The 19,700-nt window shown below is 45.0% G+C and overlaps 1 protein-coding gene across 2 annotated transcripts in view; it reads left to right on the top strand.

Annotated features, from left to right (window-relative positions):
- The first annotated feature begins 8,051 nt into the window (after window positions 1-8,051).
- NARS2 (asparaginyl-tRNA synthetase 2, mitochondrial) overlaps window positions 8,052-19,700 on the top strand; it is a 48,721-nt gene continuing 37,072 nt past the window's right edge. The window contains exons 1-5 of one of the 2 annotated variants that reach the window (XM_066175589.1): window positions 8,052-8,229; window positions 11,314-11,423; window positions 11,796-11,916; window positions 12,615-12,755; window positions 15,964-16,044. In XM_066175589.1, the coding sequence (XP_066031686.1) occupies window positions 8,107-8,229; window positions 11,314-11,423; window positions 11,796-11,916; window positions 12,615-12,755; window positions 15,964-16,044 (576 nt within the window). In that variant the 5' untranslated portion in view covers window positions 8,052-8,106. Of the gene's footprint in view, window positions 8,230-11,313; window positions 11,424-11,795; window positions 11,917-12,614; window positions 12,756-15,963; window positions 16,045-19,700 lie in introns of those variants that run through there. The other variant, XM_066175590.1, reaches the window with a different exon arrangement.

The following is a 19,700-nucleotide window of genomic DNA, read 5'->3' as shown; positions in this document are numbered from 1 at the left end:
GTGTAAGCCCTGCAGGACAACATCTCTGTGTGTAAATACTTAGGCTACCATGGGAGAGACTTTTTTTAACCATGAAAAAGTGGTTGTTGTGGATATCCACCATGAGGTTCAGCAGCAGAAGCTGAAGAAAAAGAGGTAGAAGGGCTCTGTGCACCCTCCCTCCAAAATGAGATCAAGAAGGTCATGGGCAGTGATGCACTCTCTCCAGACCAGCATCCTTCAGTGCTGAAGGCTCAGGGAAACTCCATGCCTTCCATTTGATCTGAATTAACAAGGATCATCTTTTTCCAAAGCTGGATTTATCCTTTCCTCATTGAAAGATCACAAATCAGGATGCTCATTTTGCTCAGTTGGCTCACAGATACGCAAGCACCCTCCTCCTGGCACACATTGATGAGGTTTATGTCTTAATTGGCATCCCCCAAACCACTCCAGCATGAGGACAGACAACCTGATAAATGAAAGAAACTGCCCTTCCTTCAGTGCCTTTTCCAGCATGCTTCCCTTTCCAGACAGCGTGAGCTGTTTTATCACTTTCTCCAAAGAAAAGCGCTGCCGAGTCCCCAAACCTCACAGCAGCAGGGCTCTGTAGATAAGGCAGGGAAAATATTTCACTCGCAAGGAAACTGTGCTCATCTCACACTAACGTCCCTGTCCTCTGGAATCCAAGGCAATAATTACAGCAATTTGTAGATAATTATTTGTTAATTAAAAACAGGCTTGCTGGGTACAGTTACCAATTTCCTCTGCTGGCTGCATAGGGCTGCACAAGGAGACACTGGGGGATTGTCAGTCTCATAAAATCATTTGCTTGTTCTGTTGAAAAAAAAAAGTCTCCAGTGGGTCATCTCCCCTCTCTCCCCATATCCTGGCAGGTCTGATTCATTCTCCTAAGACATCCCCAATACAGATTTGTGCCTAGCTATCCCTCAGTGATTTCCAAGGAAGGTGACTGCCGCATTCCCCCCACTGCAGCCTGTTTTCTCAGCTAATTTAATGACCCTTTGCTCACACACTCATTTCCAGACACTTTTAAGTGAGTAGCTCCTAAAGGAATCATGACTCCAAGCTGAGGTTGTGAACCTGAAAGAAGCTCACCTCCATCCCATGTTTATGTGAGCAGTAATAACTAAACAGTGTGGAGATGGAGTTACAGCTGAGAACAAACTGAAACTGCTGGTTTAAATACTGCTGTTGGGGCAATTATTCTGCACTTGATTGGGCAATCTGGGGTTCGTAGTATCTTCCCAGGCATTGTTTTCAGGCCAGCTGCGAGAAGAAGCAATGACAGGATTTCAGATGTCCCCCACTAAATACTGCATCCACAAGGAGCACATCTTGGGATGATGGTCCTCATGCCTTGGGATGATGGCCCTCATGAGTATAAGGATTTTCCATCTTCTTTGTCCTCTGTCTCTGCTTCTGCTCTGAAACACATGATCTCCTGGTTCCACCACATCCACCAGCCTGCTCCAGGGTCTTCCACAGCTCCAGAACCAGAAGAATTATTTAGCCCTGGAAGTAGGAAAGTCACATTGCTCCTGATCTGCTTCTGGACCAAGCCAGGCATTCATTTCAAATGCCCCTTGTTCTGCGCACTGAGTAAACAGTTCATGGAGATCTGGGAGTCAGCTCTGTGGGTTCCACACAAAAATAGTACCAGTAGCACCAGTATAAACCCTCATGGAAAGGGAAGCCCACAGGGTAGTATCATGAGAGGTGAAAGTAAGCAGTGTCCTCCTCCTGGTTGCAGCAAAGCAGCTTGGAGCCACAGTGACAAGGATGGGACAAAAGAATAACATGGATATTTTCTCATTATGTGCCCAGAAGCAGATTGTTTCCATCTCCCTTAGCAAAACAACGGCATCAATGAGAACAAACCAGTAATAATGGGGAGGGGAAACAAATTAGGCTGTCAATATCCTCTTCATGGAAAAAATATCAAGGTTGTTAGTCACACAGGGCTGCTTCGCCCCTCTAATTTTCTCCTGTACGTGGGCTTTCGTGTTCCTCTCATCACCTCAGCGGCTCAGTGCCTGCACCATGTGCAGAGGAATCACAATTAAGCAAAGTAGCTGGATGTCATAATATATGGGACTACATCTTTGCTTCAGCAGCACAGAAAGCTAACGAAGAGCTGAGATTAAACACTGGGTTAATTAGTACGTTTAATTAGTTCACAGTTATTAAATCCTTTCAGATGCTTAGATAAATCATTCAAAGTACAAAACATTCCTTGGAAATGCTCTGTATACTCCCCTCTTCTCTCTCTCCAGGTAGGTGCAGGGCTGGGAAGCTGCAGCCTTCCCCTTGGTGCTTAATGCAGGAGTAGTCTCCATCCAAGCCTCAGTGACCCAGCAGCAGTCCCTGAGACTACCCTTGAATGTGCAAGGCTTCCAATTTGCAAATTCACAGTTCTTCTGAGAGGGGACGGGGCAGTGCCCTGCTAACATGGACAACAGTTAGGAAAGGAATAAGGTTGGGAAAAAAACAGGGAGCAACAGTTTCTTTTAAGTCCAAGAGACACACACAGATTCAAAGGTTTGCTGTGGACTTAGTCACCCAGCAGTGTGTCCCGTTCCATGTCAACTTCCTCTGTGGCTGCAGTAGACAAGCAGGACAGCCCTGCACAAAGAAAGAGCAGGAATGGGTGGAGGAACTTCTCACACAGGCTTTGGAGCACTGCCAGTCACTGTGCCAGTTAGGCTGAGGGACAGGAAAGGCTCCTCCAGGCTCCTGTTAGCAGTCTGCCATATTCACAGCACTGAATGATTAGCCTGTGATTTCCATGTTCACCCCAACCCATCCCACTCCACAGCAGAGAGGTCCATGGGGTCAGCTGACCTTCAGAGAGCCCATGGCTGCCAGAGGCTGTTCTCATAAAGAATTTACTTATGGCAGAGGAATCCAGTTTCTGAGATCACCTTGGAGACTTACCCAAAGCATTTATCACTTGGATAATGCAGGGCTCTGAACAACACAGGTGCAATGAGCTCAGGCTCTGGGAAAGCTGGAAAACTGATACCTATGGAGTAAAATCCATATGCTGTTTTCATCATAGTTCTCTAGGAAACTCATGTTTGGGTTCAGCAAAGGAGGTTACAACATTTTTAGCACCAAGCCTTTTTTTCCGTAGTTATTAACAGCTGTGGTGGTGGGCAGGAAATTCAGGTTCTCCTGATGCTGGAGACCTAAATCCATAGGCTGAGAATTAACAGGGGCAAAGGGCTACATTAGATGTGGCTTGCTTAAGGGAGTTCGCTAAGGAAGAAACTAACAGTGCAGGATTAAGCTGAGGGATACTCCTTATTGCACCAGGAAAGATATCCTTGAATAATGACTTACCCAGTACTTGTTTGTGATTCTAGTAATTATAAATTATTAGAAAGCAGAAAGCAAAGGCTTAGGATAACGTACTGTTACTCAGCAAACCTACATTTTGAGAACAAGAATACAGTTTTTTGGGAGATAACGTCTCTCTTTTTTCCTCTGTGCAGTTGCAAAAGAAAAGTATTTAATCCTTCTAAAAATAAGTATGAACATGTATGCTTCCAGAGTCTACAAAATATGTCTGCATTAAAGCAATGTGGAGACATTTGGGAATGAAGTAGCTAATTTGATACTCATAAGAAACCATAGCCTAGGACTTTGTCTCCAAGAACTGGGCTGACCTTTTAGCAACTGATGATAGCTCTGAAATGACTTCTCATCAGTGAAAGCCCAATCTAACTTCAATTAAAATAAATTAAAAGCTATCACTGGCTTCTGCAGATATTGGATTAGACCATATAAAACCCACTTGAATCCTGGGAACCCAAGGAAATTATCATGGTAAATCTAAATTCTAGTGAAGCTTTACAGGCTTTAAAATATTTTTCTGCAGCCCCATTAAGAATGGGTTTCTACTTAGCCAATGAATAATTCACTTTTTTTTTTCCTCTGATAGTACCACCACGAACTAAGCCAGCACAAAGCCCAACATTCCAGCCTCCTTTTTGTTCACAGCAGATCCAGAGCATGTTTCTGTTGAAAGAACAGTGCAGAGAGTAAAGACCTGAGCATAGACATTGCTTCCCCAAAAATATCTCTTCTGACTTCCTGCTATCCCTGTAGAGCTAGGAACAGCTCTTTCCAACGCCTTTTCATCTCCCCATTTCTAGTCGCTTACCCTGGGCCATGATGTAATGTGACTTCCAATATGACCAGGATCTGGAAAGATTAACTTTCCTTTAAGAGCTGGTCCTCATACACAGCTTTTTCCATCTCCTCCTGCTCATTTTTGAAGCACTTGATCTTCATTTCAGAAGGATAAAACCTTGTTGCAGAACAAACCAGCTAGCTGGGATAGCCCCACAGCTGTTTCCATCGGAGAAATATTTGCCGTTTAACTAAAAAAGAGAGATGAAGAGTGCTGGCCAGTTCTCCTCAGGAATCACTCCTAGCAACAGCAGGAATGGATATCACACAGAATACTCCTTCAACCCATTTGTCATTGCATGCTTTGCTCCAAATGCACTGCCTTTAACATGACATCACATGACAACTCTCCCAGCCACATTCACCTTCAATCCCTTCTTTCTTCCCTCAATGAAGGACCATCTTAGAAGACAAATTCTGTTTCTACCAGAAACATCTATTGGGAACATTTCACGTCTCCTAAACCCATACATAAGTACAGAAGAACCATTATTTCTCATCACCTTTTTAAACCTCCCTCCCTGCAGACACCCTAGCAACTGTTATCCTGCTTCCCAGCCCAGACTGACATTACTGCTCTGATCCACAAAGAGCTCTGGAAAGCTTTTAGAAGGGCTCTGCTCTGCATGGCAAGAAATGAAACCTACATTTATACATAGACATGACGCCAACACCTGAAATATTTCCAAAACACCCAGTCTATGTACCAGAGAGGAACAGTGCTGTGAGTTAGCTTCAGCACTGCATCAACCCATGCGGACCTACTCAAAGAACCTGAGATCTGGGGTCACCCCTGGAGCTATGGTTTGTGGTTTTGATGTGGCCAAACTGCTGGCCAGTGAGGACAGCATCCCGCAGTGAAAAGAAGATGGGCAGCTAGCTATAGGAACTGAGGCCTACAACCCTGAGGCTGTGCTGTGAGATGTGTGGCTAAGGGATTCCTGAGGGCATGAAGACTGGGGGGGGATATCTTGTCAGGTGAAGGCTGGGTGACCCTCACCTTGCAAGAGGTGGAATAGGGAGTGATGCTCAGGTGTCATGGTTCTTTTCCACCCTTGCACAAGACCCACAGTCTTTGTGATCCCTCTGTTTGTTACTCTTGATATCCCTCATTCACAGACAAAGGGGCTGCCCCACCACTTAGGACAGCAGGAACAGAAGATTTGACTACAGGCTCACCTCCACTTCCCCCAAAAGTATAGTGATCCCATTTGGTCTTTATAGAGAAGGATATTCAGCTGGATGGGAAAAGTTCAAGTCCAGTCCAAAAACTGGCCAGATTTTACTGTGTTATGCCCTTGTCTTCGATTGCACAAAAGTGGTCCTGGAGCAGATGGGTCTGAGGGGAAGGATCTTATCCCTTTCCTGGTGTGTTTAGACATTTTCCCTGGTGCCACCCTCTAACAGTTCCTTAAATTAATTGTTTATTTGGCTCATTTATTTATGAGCCAAATAACCCTGGAAAAAATATTCTGGGCAGTGTGGCAGAACAGGAGAAAAAACCTATAGCTGAGAGCAGTAATAAATGCACCATCTGTGACCAGGCACAGAGAACATGTAACATGCACTGAGCACTCATTACATACAAGTTTAATTTTCACATTAAGCCAGGAGTTCCCTGAACGACAGAGCCCTAATTTCCTACCAATTTACAGCCTGACACTGCAGCAGTACCAGCTCCTTCCTGCACTGTGATTCTCTAAGAATCAACATCACAGCAGTGTACCAACACACAGCAAAGCTCAATGCTGGCCCTTACAGGAAGGGATGGTGATTTGCATTAAAATAAAACTAATTTTGCCCACTCAAGAGTACAAAGACATGCATGCCCCTGTGTTTCCATCCAGCACTGAGGCAGTAACCCGTGCGTGTCCAGGCAGTCTGCACGATTCCGTGCTGTGGCACAGAGGATATATACTGGAAAAGCTGCCCTCAATGCCTGAGCATGTGCTTCTATCCCTCCCTCTACCTACCCTCCCTGTACCCCACCCCTGAGGTCTCCTGTCCTACCTCTCAATGTCTTTCTCATCCACCTGGTTATGTCTGTGCCCCTGCCCTGCAGCTCTAATTCCTCAGGATGGCAGGTCAAAGCTCAGGTCAAGACTGAGCCTGGGGTGGGGACATTGGCTTACTTGGAGCAAAAGCACAGGTCAAGAAGACACTGGCAAGCAGCTTTGGACTTTGAGGACAAGAAGCTTTTCATGCACAGATAAAAAGAATCACATGGGAAAGTTGAAACCAAGCATCTACAAAGCTTTCCTCTCTCCTTCCCATGAGCCCAGCTTGTTTCTTCTAAATGCAATCTCTGGCCAGCAATTCCTTTCTTACCTTTACAACAAGGTAGGGATTTGTCTCCTTACAAGCAATGTCACTACCAAAGCTGCCTCCCAGCACTTCTTGGCCCTGGAGCATCCCACTGCTGCTCTCTTGTGTCACCCACAGCGTTCCAATGATAAAAGTACAGCAATGAGGCAACCTCTGACCACAAGCACAGCAGGAATGTTCAGCTGCTGCCTTCCTACAGTGATGCTGCAGAAGAGGGACAGGCACAAATCAGGCAAGTAGAGCAGCAAAGACTGGGCTGCATGTGGAAGCAGCACTGACTTCACATATTTCATAGAATCATAAAATGTTTTGGGTTGGAAAGGACATTTAAATATCATCTAACTTCAACATTCCTGCCATAGGCAGGGCACCCTTCCATTAGACCAAGTTGATCAAAGCCCCATTCAACCTGGCTTTGAACACTTCTAAGGCTGAAGCAGCCACAGCTTCTCTGGGCAACCTCTTCCAGAGCCTCACCACCCTCACAGCAGAGGATTTCTTCCTCGTGTGCAGTCTAAATCTACACTCTTTCATTTTAAAACCATTGTCCCTTATCTTTGCACTAAAGGTTTCTCTGTCTTTCTTATAAGCCCTCATTAAGTTTGGAGGGCTGTAGAAAAGAAGAAGCCTTTTCTCCATGCTGAGCAGACCCAACTGACTCAGCCCATCTCCATAGCAAAAGTGCTCCAGCTCTCTGATCATCTTTGTGGTCTCCTTTGCACTCAGTCCAATATGTTTCCAGTGGTGATGCCCCCAGAGCTGGATGCTCCAGGTGGGGTCTCACAGGAACAGGGGGCAGAATCCCCTCCTTTGCCCTGCTGACCCCACTGCTTTGGATGCAGCCCAGGATACAATTTCCTTTCTGGGTTGCAAGTGCTCATTGCTGGGTCATGTCCAATTTTAAGCCCACCTCTATGGTCAAGTCATTCCTGTAGGGCTGGAGACCCTGATGGCTGCTCCTCACCATCCACCCAGAGGAGCTGGAAGGAAAGAGGGGCATAAGCCTCAAAAATAAACAGGAGAAAAGGTTTATTTCAGCAAGGCTTGCAGAGCAGACCCAAGTCCTGCGCCTCTGATCAGGAAAAGCGACGAACGTCAAAGGGCTATGGTCCCTGAGAGAAGCCTAGGGGAACAAGGGAGTTGCCGAAGGTCCGCGGAAACCACAGCACGCCATCCCCAGACCGCGCTGCCGCGGAGGTGGTCCCAGAGATTAGTAGGATCCCCTACCCCTGCCATGAGGATCCCTTGTGTCCCAACACGGGATCTCTCTCGCGGCCACGGAACATCCTTCCCTCACTTGCGCTCCCGTTAGGAGCCGACACCCCGTAAAAGGAACTACATATCCCAGGGCCGCTTGCGCTCGGGCGGCGGAAAAGGTGGGCTGAGGGGCGCATTCTGTTCCGATTGGCTGGCAGGGGGCACTCCGAGCGGCCATTGGCTGGGCGGGCGATCAGATGGGGCGGCGGGAGGCAGGCCGACTCGCGTGGGCCCGGGCGGGAGCGGGCCGGGAGCCGAGCGGGAGCCGGGAGCGGGCGGCCAGGCTCGGGCCGGGGGTCTGGGGGTGCGGGCCCGCCAGGCCTGGCGATGCTGGGCGCCCGGGGCGGGTGGCGGGCCCTCCGCCGCTGCGCCTCCCTGCCGCGGGCCGCGCGGCTGCGGGTGCGCGAGGCGCTGGGGGCGCGGGAGCCGGCGGACGCGGTCAGAGTGCAGGTGCGTGCCCGGGGCGCAGCCTGGGCGGACGGCAGGGCCCGCAGGGACGTGGCCCGCGCCCGTGCTGCAGGGAGGGAAACGTGGGAGCCCTGCCGGACCTTTTGCTCGGCTCTCAAATCTCCTCTGCGGTCGTGCAGAGCCTCTCCGCGTGTTCTCCCGCTGTGCGGGCTCAGTTCGCTGCTGTCGCAGCCAGCGAAGCTTTGGAGTCACTCGGGCCCGTGCAGAGGAGCGTTGTCACTGTGAGGGGTTGAACTGGATGTGCTCTCCACCGCGCTGGCTTTATCACCTGTTCTGTTCCGGAGAGCGAGCCTGTGTGCTGTTGTTTTTAAAGCTTTTTCATAGGTCTTGTGCCACGTACATCCAGGTTTAGAGCCGTGTCAGTAGAACCATCGATAACACTTCCAGTGACTTCTTTTGTATTTGGCTCCTCTTGGAGCACTTTTCCTTGGCATCGGATTGTGTGTTCCCCTGTTTCTTGGTGTTTCCAACTGGCAGAGTGGTGGCTGCACCACGGAGTCCCTGTTTCAATGCAGAACTGTGCAGTTTTCAGTGTTTCTGGACGAACGTGAAAAGGACTGGGCTACTTGGTGACAATTGTAAGCAAAACTGAAAGGGGATAGATTAAGATTTATAAGAAAGAAATTTCTCACTGTGGGATGGTGAGGCACTGGCACAGGTTGCCTACAGAAGATGTAGCTACCCCATCCCTGGAGGTGTTCAAGGCCAGGATGGGACTTGAAGAAACCTGGTGTAGTGGAAGGTGTCCCTGCCCATGGCAGTGGGTTAGAACTGCATAACCTTTAAGGTCCCTTGCAGTTTAGGCCTTTCTGTATTTCTACTGACCCTAAAACTGGTTTCTAGCATGTTAGTATTCCTGCTCACACATAGGTGAAGCCAGATAGGGTAAGAAGCTCATCCAGTGCACGTTCTTTTCAGATGTAGTTTGATGAGTAATGCAAGCTAGAATCAACTGATGTTAAAATTTGCAGTATTGCCATTCCTCCCTCTTCCCTGTCCTCCAGACCCTTGCTGCTTTGCTCTTGCCCTGTGCTGGCAAAATATGGGGGTTTTGTATTAAAATGGGCTAGGAATCTGGTCTGGCTTAAATCCAACCTTATAATGGCCAGGTTGTTGGAATGTGCAGCCTAGTCATTACAGTCAGGATTGTCACTTTTATTGTACATTCGTTCTGGTAAGGTGTGAAGTGGTCAAAACATTGCTGCTGCAGCCTCTGCTGCTCCAATACAAGCCTGTGGGTATGCTCTTACTTCCTTTTGCATGATGCAAGACTCCTACTCTTATTTAATAGATCCCAGAACAGCTTGATGAGGTGGCAAAAAAGCTCTCGAGAATGTTTCTTTGTGCTTTTTTTTGGTGTGTTTTGTTAAGGAGCATTTGGGGAAGGAAGCTGAGAGAAACATCTGCCATTGTACACTAAATGTGCATCCAGTATAACGTACATGGTGTGTGCTGGGGGTTTGCTGGAATACAGAGGATAAGCACAACAGCTTCAGGCATGTTAGTATATGAAATACCTTTTACTTTAACCATACAAATATGAGGATGCCCAGATGATCTTGTTTCCTGCATTAGTTCTTTCTTCGGCTGGAACACTCTGCAGGGGTGGTTTGCCCTGTCTGACTCCCTAGGTTCATGTCTTTAAAATCTTCCATGGTTCTTACATGGAGCATGGAAAGCATGTTATACAAGCCTATGTAATGCTTTGCCTGTGTTGGTAGTCATTCTTAAAACTATAACATGCTTTACATCTGGTGCTGTTTAATTCTTGGTTTGTTCTGTCTGGGTGACAGGAGTAGATGGATTTGCACTGGTTTGTCTGGTATAAAATCCCTGAAGCACTTGCACAGTTTGAAGTCATTGGGACTATTTGGTTCCTTCCAGTTAAGAAAAAGATGAAACTGGTTGGGAATGAGGCAGTTTGGTTGTTTAATCAGCGCTGGTTTTGGTGGTTCTCTACAGTATTGTTAGAAGATGAGCTGGAAGGCCCCCAGCAGATAATTTTGCTTTGAAGGGCGGCTTTGTCTCAACTTTGGTGAGCTGAAGAGCAGCTATGGGAGTTATATTTTGGGTGCTATTACTATTGCTCGCTGTCTTGGTACTGACTTAACACTTCCCTTTAAAAAGTAACTAAAATTTGTATGTTATTAAAAAGCTCAAATTAAGACATTAGCCTGCTCTATGCATGGTCAGTTCTACTGTTTTGCTGTTACAAAGAATTCGGGTATTATTAGTTTAATTCTTTTCATGAAACTGAACAAAGGATTTCTAAATTTTTTTCTTAATATCTTCTTTTTTCCCATGGTCTCATGAAGCAGTCTTGATTTTGAGATGAAAGGAGAAACATCCAAGGCAATATTTTTTTTATTTTTGTTTTGCATGAGTACATTGTTTTTCATGTGACTATTGGCTGCATTGTTTTAGCAGTCCAGCAGTTTAGGGCACATAAACCACTAGTGAACAGATTTGAAGATTTGAAAGGTGGCATCCCTGTAGAAAGGTTCCAGCAACAAAACTGATGCTGAAAACCATCAGAATGGTCTTGAGTGTATTGTAATGAAGAATGGTGCATTACTGGTCTTTCCTGTTTTAGTAAGAAGAGTTTGGAAAGGGCATCACTATCCCTTCCAAAATACATAGGAATATGTGTTTTGCCAAAACACTTTTCATCTTCAGAGCACATCATTGCTTTCTGTATTCTCGGCTCCCCAAAGATGCAGGTCCATCTTATGAATCCTTGCTGTTCTCAGGAAGAGACTCTGCCTCAGAGGGATGTCTCTGCCTAAGGATTTGTTTCTCTCTGCTTTGAAGTCAAAAGAAAAAATGACACTAACTGTTTGGTTGGGGTTTTTTTTGCTTTTGGTGGGAGTTTTTTGTTTGTTTGTTTTTGGTTTTGGGGTGGTTTGTCTGTTTGTTTTTTGTTTTCTTCTAAAGAAACAATTACTTTGATTTCAGTTAGAACTGAAATAGGCCTGAAGTAGTGTGTCCAGCTCAACTGGAAGAAGAGCATGGGCACCCCGTGTTCCTGCCAAAAAAATAACAAATCTCTTTTTCTTTTACCTCTAGGGCTGGGTCCGCTCTGTCCGATCCCAGAAAGAAGTTTTGTTCCTGCACATAAACGATGGGAGTTCTCTGGAAAGCCTCCAGGTAGTTGCTGATCCCAGCCTGGAAAAGAGGTAGGTCCATTTGAAATAACTGGAGAAATGTGTGTGCTGAGCAGTGCTTGGAGGGGCCTGCTTCGGCTTCTTTTCCTGTGCCAGGGACTCGCCAACCACGTTTGTCCCAACCAAGAGCCCCTTCTAATAAAAACCTGTCACTTTTCTCCCCACTTGTCCAACATTTCTGCCTTGCTCTAAATTCTTCTATAGCTTTGTGAATCTCTTCCCATTCCCACCTCTGCATTTAGCAATTTTTCATTTCATCAGTTAAGCTCTATAGCTACAGCATCTCTTGTGATCTTAAGTATTCCAGCTAAATTAACAGGAATCTCGTCTGAATGGAGTTGTATCAGCGCCTAGTTAAGCTGTTGTTTTTTCTTGGTTTCTTAGAGACCTGACTTTTGGAAGTGCAGTGGAAGTACAAGGGAAGCTTGTCAAAAGTCCTCATAGGATGCAAAACATGGAGCTGCAAGCTGAAACCATTCGTGTGGTGGGACCTTGTGATATTTGGGTATGTCACTATAGCAGGAGGGGTAGGACTGCTCTAAATCAATTTTTAAAGGTCCAAGTATCCAGCAAAGCATACTTGAAACTATTTTCTTTAAGTCTGAGTGGTCCTGCGGACTTAAATTTGTAAGCAGGGTCTGTAGGGTGCATCAAAGGAGAAACACGGAATCACCATGAAAGCTTGTTTCTGGGGCAGAGCCATTTCTTCATGGAAAATGTGCACAGGCTGACAGTTAAGAGTTTGCCTTTTTCCCACCCTGGAGCACTTAGCTGTGCAAGTGGCTTACCTGGTAAGTCTCGCTTGGATATGAATTGGAGAAACAGTGGAACTGGCAAGATGCTCCAGTTTGTGCAGCTGGAAGAACAGTATCTGCCAGAGGCACTTTCAGAATCAGCTTGCTATTGCAAGGGGTACTGCTGGGTTTCAGTGAGGCTCAACATCCAAAAGGTGGAGCATTTTAGAGTACTAATACCTCTTGTGTTCATGGCTCTTCCTCTGCTGTGAGCATTGTAAAATACACAAAATAACCTGAAAAGATAAGCAAGACCATCTCGTTCTTCTGTGCTCTGTAATGGTGATTGAGTTTTAGCAGGGGGAGATGGCATTCCATGAATAGCAAATTCCATGAATTATTCCATGAATATAACTGCATGGACTCGCAAGTTCTCATCCTCTTACTTTGATTTCCTTGTTGTTTTCAGTCATTTCCCCTGAAAATGAAGGAGAGGCACCCGCTGGAGTATATCCGACAGTTCCCTCACCTGCGATGCAGGAGCAACACCCTGGGCGCCCTCCTGCGAATCCGCAGTGAAGCCACTGCAGGCATCCACTCCTTCTTCCAGGTAGTCCCTGCTGTACTGAGCCTCATGTGTAGAACACCCCACTCAGGCTGGCTTTATGGGAGCAGGTTAGGAGGGAAGGAGCATGACATCTTGCCTGCAGGGTATGGATTTTGCACACAGTGGTTTTTTTTTTCCAGGCCTGGGCCTGGCTGGGCCTTGGCCAGACTGTTGCTTATGATCAGGTTAGTGCGTCTGTGGGCTGTCAGTGTCTTTCCACCCATTTCCTGTTATTTATCCCTTTCACAGAGTTGCAGTGCAGTTGCCTGCGAATGTGTGGTCTGTGGATCACAACATAATATGGGTTTGTTTAATCCACCCTCTGCAGTGACCTTACGGTCCTTGGACAGAAACCTCCTCCCACATGGAAAAATCTGTGATACAGAAACACAGAGAAACTGACTCAGAGCTTCATGTTATTCTCAGTTCTTGCCTCTTCTGCCGTACAAGTCTGTGTGGATGCTGTTGGCTAACATTAGGAGGCTCCTGTTCTGATGTATTTGAAAGTGATGAGTGGGAGCCACCTGTGTTTTCTGAATGTGTCACTCTTAAGCTGTGGACACAGCACAGGTTTTGTGCAGGCAGAGGGAGCAGTGAATTGGCTCTGATGCCACATGTCACATAGAGACCATGTGTGACTAGAAAAAGAAAGGTAGCAAGTCCTCTAGCATACTTGAGCCTTTCTTTAAAGCTGTTCTTGGAAATAAACATGTTTTAGTTTAGGTAAGCTGGCTTTAGATAGAATAGAATCATATTCAGAGCATTCTGATGACAAAATTCATATGTGGTAATTAATGTGGCCCAAGGAGCAGGTTAGAAACGTTGAGATGAATTTCTGGTGCCAGGTTTTCTGGTCTTTGTTTGCCTGCAGTGGTAAAGAAGGCTTGCTTGCTCTAAGAACTGTCTGCGGAATTGCATGGCATTTGGATGACTTTTGTGGGTTTTTTTGGGGTGCTGGGGGGTGTCTTGTGTGGGTTTTTTTAAGAGAAATCCTGTATCAGGTAAAGCTGTTGATTTCAGGGTTGTGCCTGCTCCTAAGACAGAAGGCAGCTCTGTTGGGAATCGGTCTGTGCCGGTGTGGAGCCACTAGATGGCATTGCCTACAACGGTTTGTGCTTCCACACCTGGACACCGAAGGCAGCCGAGATACAAAACTGTCTTATTCAGGCTTTGCTTCTCCAAATCAACTCCTGCTCAGGCTCTGACACACCTTCCTCTTTACAGTGCTCAAGAGCAGAGCTCCATTAAAAAATAGAATCTATCATCAATTTAGCTGCAGCAGGTACACTAAAGTAATTTTTAAAGGAATAAGTAGGATTTGGTCCCAGACCTGAGATTTACAAATGCTTGCGTGAGGACTCTCCTAGCACCAGGAATGTCTGTGATTTTATTCCATTTCTAATGGAAGGAAGTCTTAAAATTGCCACTTGCATCATCCCAAGAATATTGCAATTTCCAACTTGACAATGTCAGAGCATAACCATAGCTACAAAGTATAACTTGAGCATTTTCACTAGGCAAAGCTGTAAGGAGCTTAATGGTGGGAGAAGATAAGGGGAGCTGTTTGAATACACAAAATTATCAAGACTCTCTGTAACTTTAAAAACCTCTATTTTTTAGCCTGTTCATTTCCAGGAATGAATGACTAGTTCCAAGTGCCTTTGGTTTGGGCGTTGTAAGCTAAAATGCCCTCTTTAAATCTTCTCCTGAGAATTGTGGTCCATGTGGGATAGGAACATTGTTCCTAGGCACAGTAAGATAGTTGTATTGTGAATGGTAACTTCCATTCTGCACATTAGTTCCAGGTTTGTGAGAGCCAGTAATGCAACTTTAATTATTTTAGAAGCTTTTATAAGGGCAATTATCCAGGAGGTTTTTAGGGGATTCTCTTATTTCAGATCTGTGCAGTTTGCATTACCTTCCAAAGCACATGAGGGGATCTTCTGTGTGAAATGTGCTTCTTTACAGCAACTGCTGCCACTGTATGAGGGATTTAGGCATTTTTCAAACATCTCCTGTAGAGCTGGGAGGCCATGTAACCAGCAGGGCTCTGAATACACAGGGAGCTGTGTCAGAGGTCTGCATTTTGTACAGGTAGACTGAAACTTCCTTCTGCAGGCAAAGCAAGTAGTTCTGGATCCAAACCTTCCTTCTGTGCAGTAACTGAATCCCAGTGAGGAGCCAAGGTCTTTGCACCTGTAACCAAGGTAGCCTAGAGCTGACTGCAGGGACTTTGCCCCCTCTTGGTTGTGTTGCTGTACTCCCACAAAATGCATTGCATGTCCATATGAGGTTTTTGTTCCAAATTAATTTTAGTTTGATTCTCAGAGTGGCAGTAAATACTACTCCTGTCTTCCTAGCCCCTTAATGAGCTGGTGATATGGACCAGGACCTCTCATGTGACTGGCTGAACTGTATTATTCTGGTAAAAGCTGTGAAGCTAAGATGTATCCATCCACTAAATATTGGATTGCCGCTGTTTTAAAAGTCTATGACTGCATTGCAGAGAAATCCAGAGAACAGGGGCTCTTTCTTCATTCAGCCTTGCTGGTTTCAGGGGCTTCTGCTGGTTTTATGAACTGTTACATGAATGTGTAATTCTGCAGGTACCTGGAACATAACCAAGCCAGGGTATACCCTGTCTTTTAAATTCATTTTGACTTCAGTATCTTAGAAGATGCAATGTAGGACTGACACTTTATTGGCGGTTTGGTGTGCTTAAGGTCTCTTTCATCTAGTGTGTGATTTCTGTCATCCAACACATTTGATCACTTCTCTTAAAGCAGCACACAAAGAGTGTCCTTTGTCTAACCACTGCCTTCCAAAAAGCTGAAAGAAACAAAGTGGTGAGGTCATAGGGGTGAATTTGATCGAAACTTCCCAAAAATATAAAAATGCTGGAGGAAGTGAGAAGGAAGGGGAATGGTGTGGAAACAGGCCATTGCAAAAAGAAACTCCTAGTAATGACATAAATCTCTTTTGGTTATGAAACCTGGAGGAAAATGCAGAGGTAGTAAACACTGATTTGTAAATCATGGTAGCATTTAGTTTGTCATCTGTCCCTCCCTCTAAGGCAGAAGCTGCCCAAAAGACTGCATGTGCTGTCCTGGCTGGGGGATAATGGCCTAGTTACGTGTGCTGGTTGATGTCATCCTTCAGGGTGACATTTGGTATCTTTAGCTCGTTAACTTTGCTGTTCTCTCTGTTCCAGGATAATGGATATGTGCACATTCATACCCCCATAATTACATCCAATGATTGTGAGGGTGCTGGGGATCTCTTTCAAATTGAGGTAAGTTGGGTTGCATAAAGTTTGTTTCAGGTTTTTGTTGTTTCTTTTTTTTTTTTTTTGCAAAGCAATTCTTGAGTTATTAAAGGTTAGAGGAAATGTTTATCTTTATAAAACCCTTTTATGTATTTCTGTGGTTTTTTTGAATATAGTAATCCTTTGCTTCAACTAATAATTTAGACAGTCAAACAGATACATTATCTTTTATTTTATTGCTATTTTGTGCAATAATCAGCACCTTTTGTACTGATGAGGTTGTTCTATCCCTGGTGCTGTGGAAAAATTTGCAAAGAATAATGGAGGGAGGTGGAACATCTTAGTAAACAGAATGATGTGATCATAAGAGCCCAAGAGATGGGATGGGTCATTCAGGACAGACTACTACACTCAAATATTTCTTAGCTTTGAAACAAAGAATCTAATTAATCATGAGAGAATCCTTAAAAAAAAAAAAGTCAGCAATACCTGAAACTCTTTTTCACCAGTGTGTAGGTACAGGTACCTCCCTACAAGCTAGTCCTGTTGTGTGTGAGAATTCTCCACCAATATTGTCAAACCCCTCCCCATAACCATGAAATTACTGCCACAATCTATTGTTATAAGGGTACTTCACATCATGGGTCAGAACCTCCTGTGAAACTGAAACGCAGCCATAACCACTAAGATCTCCCCCAAAGATTTCTCATGATTCCTGAGCCCACAGTCATTAATCATACAGAATTCCATCTGTATCTGAAATTCAAATTTATACTTCTGTATCTGAAATTCACTCTTCTGTCTCAAACAACGCCATCCATTGCCACTTAAGCATATTGGCTCCAGCTTTGCTGGTGATTCATTTGTAAGCAAAAGAAAAATTGTTGAGGTGGCAGTTACTTGCTGTGGGATCGTGTCTTCCACTCTGCACAGCCTCGTGACAAAAAAAAAAAGCTTCTGTCTACTTGTTCTCCAGGATCTCAAAGTCTAACCTGTGCTACCAGTGGTTCCCTTCCAGACCAGTACATGTGGCTCAGCTTTTTGCTTGTTGGGACAATAGGGCTGATTAGCTAAACTAAATTGTTCCTGGTTAATTGAGATGCCTTAATGCTCCCCAAGGTTCACTCCAGGCTGTTGCATGCAAATTAAGACGTGAAAACAAGTGACACTTAATGATGGAAACATTATGCAGTTTGCAGCTGTACAGTGTATTGCGTCTTCGGTACAAATTGTATCCACTTGAAAGCTGTAGAGGATGCAGGACTACAGCGTAGGTGGCTGGTAGTGACAGAAGCCCTGATGCAAATGTTGAATGAGGTGCTAAATGGTGAGACTGAAACTTGCATAAACTGGATCTTATCTAAATGCATGGTTCAAGGCAGATATTTTACTCCTCTCCAGTGGGATTGCTGAGGTGTGAATAATACCTGTCTTGGAGATATGTAACTATGGCTGTGCTTGAAGTAAGTGCCAAGTCAGACCCCATTAAATGGCCTGTGCTTCCCCATAAGGAAGGGCTTCACAAACCCACTTGCTGCTGGGAAGAGGGAAGTTCTTGCTGATTTCCTGTTTCTTCTTTGAGTACAGCTTCATTGTCTGGCCTCATTTAGGACTTAGTTTTGTTTCTGCAAAGCCCTGTTCACAGCTGGTCCTGGCTAGCAGAGATCTAGGACCGCCTGCTATCCTGCTGGGATCACTTCACTCACTGGAGCAGTGACACTGTTTTTTGGCAGTGAAAACGTGGGGAAGATTAAGCCTGCCTTGGGCTATGCATGTGATGCTGTCAGACACAAAGTAAGAGTGACAGAAGGGTGTCAGACATAATAATAAGGGTGTGGTATTTGCAGCAAAGCACAGAGTCTTCATGTGCTTTTAACCGAACCAACTATCAAGACATTCTTGTCTGCTGAGTTCAGTCACTTTTTAAACTAGCCTTTGATTCACTGTTTGAACAGGACAAGGGAGAATATAAATTCATGTTCCTCTTATATTTGAGGAGGAGCTAAGATTTCTGGTGATAGGAGTTGATGAAAACAACCTTCAAATCAGATTCTTCAGGTTCAAAAAATATTTAAATCCTGTTCCTTATAGTCTCACCAGTTTAGCTGACCTGCTGCAGGTGGAGTGAGTTGAAAACTTTAGTTGAATAGCCTTTAGGACTCAAGTAGAGGCTGCTTTTGCACCCACTGTGAACTATTGCCTTTAAATAGCTGTTTTCTCTTAGTGGCACAATTTTTATCCCCTGACTAATGTCTGATGGCTGCTCAGGCCTGTGCATTCTTTTGAAGTGAGGGAAAGTAAGGAGAGTAGGAATGTTTTTACATGTGAATTGAAGAGATGGGGGAAAGTGTATCTGAAGTTAGCATGAAAAGACTTTTTGAAATATGGTCTTTGATTCCTAAAGCTCTTAATCCTGTAGGATTTGTGTTTGTTTATATGTTCAGCTTCCTCATTATCTTTGTTTGGTTTTCGATGTACTGATTAGTCTGCACATCTTTGGTTGGGATGCTCTCATAGTAGGACCTGGGGTGGGGGAAAATCCATATTCCCTCTCTGCTGGGCAAATCAAGTAAATGTTTTCTAAATGAAGTACTGTAATGACGAAAAGAGTGCTGTAAGCAGAGGACATTTTAAAGAATAAATAAGTCACAAGATGGTAACAACTGCAGAGGCATCTTCTCCACGTGGAGAGTGCAGGTTTGAGGAGAAACTGCCAGAAGTGTGAAGATGACTAGGCAGACCCTAACCCACATGGAGAACATCAGCACCACCAGCCTGTGGCTTTCTGCACTGTTGACAGTGTCTTCCTATGGTGGGAGCATGTAGGGGGAAAAGCATCTTGTTTACTCTTCTTTCTTTGAGGTAAATATGTTGAAAATACTAGAAGAGCTTTGACTGTTGAAAGCAGTGTTTTAGTATCATCCAAAGCAGGATGAGGTAATTCTTGAAAAAGGGAGAATGCAGATCAGCAGGGGTAGATAGCCCTTATTCTATTTTATTCTGAAAATAATTCCCCTATACCAGCAGTTTTAGCACCTCCACTTTAGCACAGATTTTTTTTCTTTCTTTTTTTTTTCCTTTTTTTCTATTTTTCTTTTATTTCTTCTGAAGTCTAAAATTCTTAGCAGCTTTATATGTTGCAAGGAACTTTACCCAGTCCTCTTCTGTGGCTGCATCCTAGGAAATCTGCCTTACTTTTGTCCTTGTGACCCAGCTGTGTGTCTGTTCCCTGCTATTTTCAGTAGCTTCCCACTCTGTCTGCAGTGTTGAAGACTCCCTGCTTTCTGAGACTTTTGCTCTCTTTTCCACTTTGCTCCCTGGAAAATTTTCTTTGTATGGTCACTTTCAGCTGCTGTGGAGAAGGTGGAGGCTTCTCTGTGCTCTCTAAGAGCCTGTCTGGCCCAGGACACTCCAGCTGGTTCAGTGTGGGTCTCCACAGCCACTTTCCCTGTTGCCCAGCTGCAGCCTTTTAAGAGAACTCAGTTTGCACTGAGTTTTGTAGCATAACAGCTGTATCATGCATTCACAGCTCCTTAAAGTAGATCTCACATGCAGTTTTTATTGCCTGTGGCTGTATTCCTTCCTGGGACCACTCTCTACCTGTAGAGTGGTGCACTCTACCTGATGGTTCCAGCAGAGGTAAAATGTGCTCAGTATAAGGCTTGTCTCTTCCCACATACACA

Source organism: Chamaea fasciata, unplaced genomic scaffold (genome assembly GCF_029207755.1).
Source record: "Chamaea fasciata isolate MVZ Bird 193981 ecotype frontalis unplaced genomic scaffold, bChaFas1.0.hap1 SCAF_2, whole genome shotgun sequence".
Classification (NCBI taxonomy): Eukaryota; Metazoa; Chordata; class Aves; order Passeriformes; family Sylviidae; genus Chamaea; species Chamaea fasciata.
Note: the sequence above shows the minus strand (reverse complement) of the source record. Positions and strands in the feature narration are given on the sequence as shown.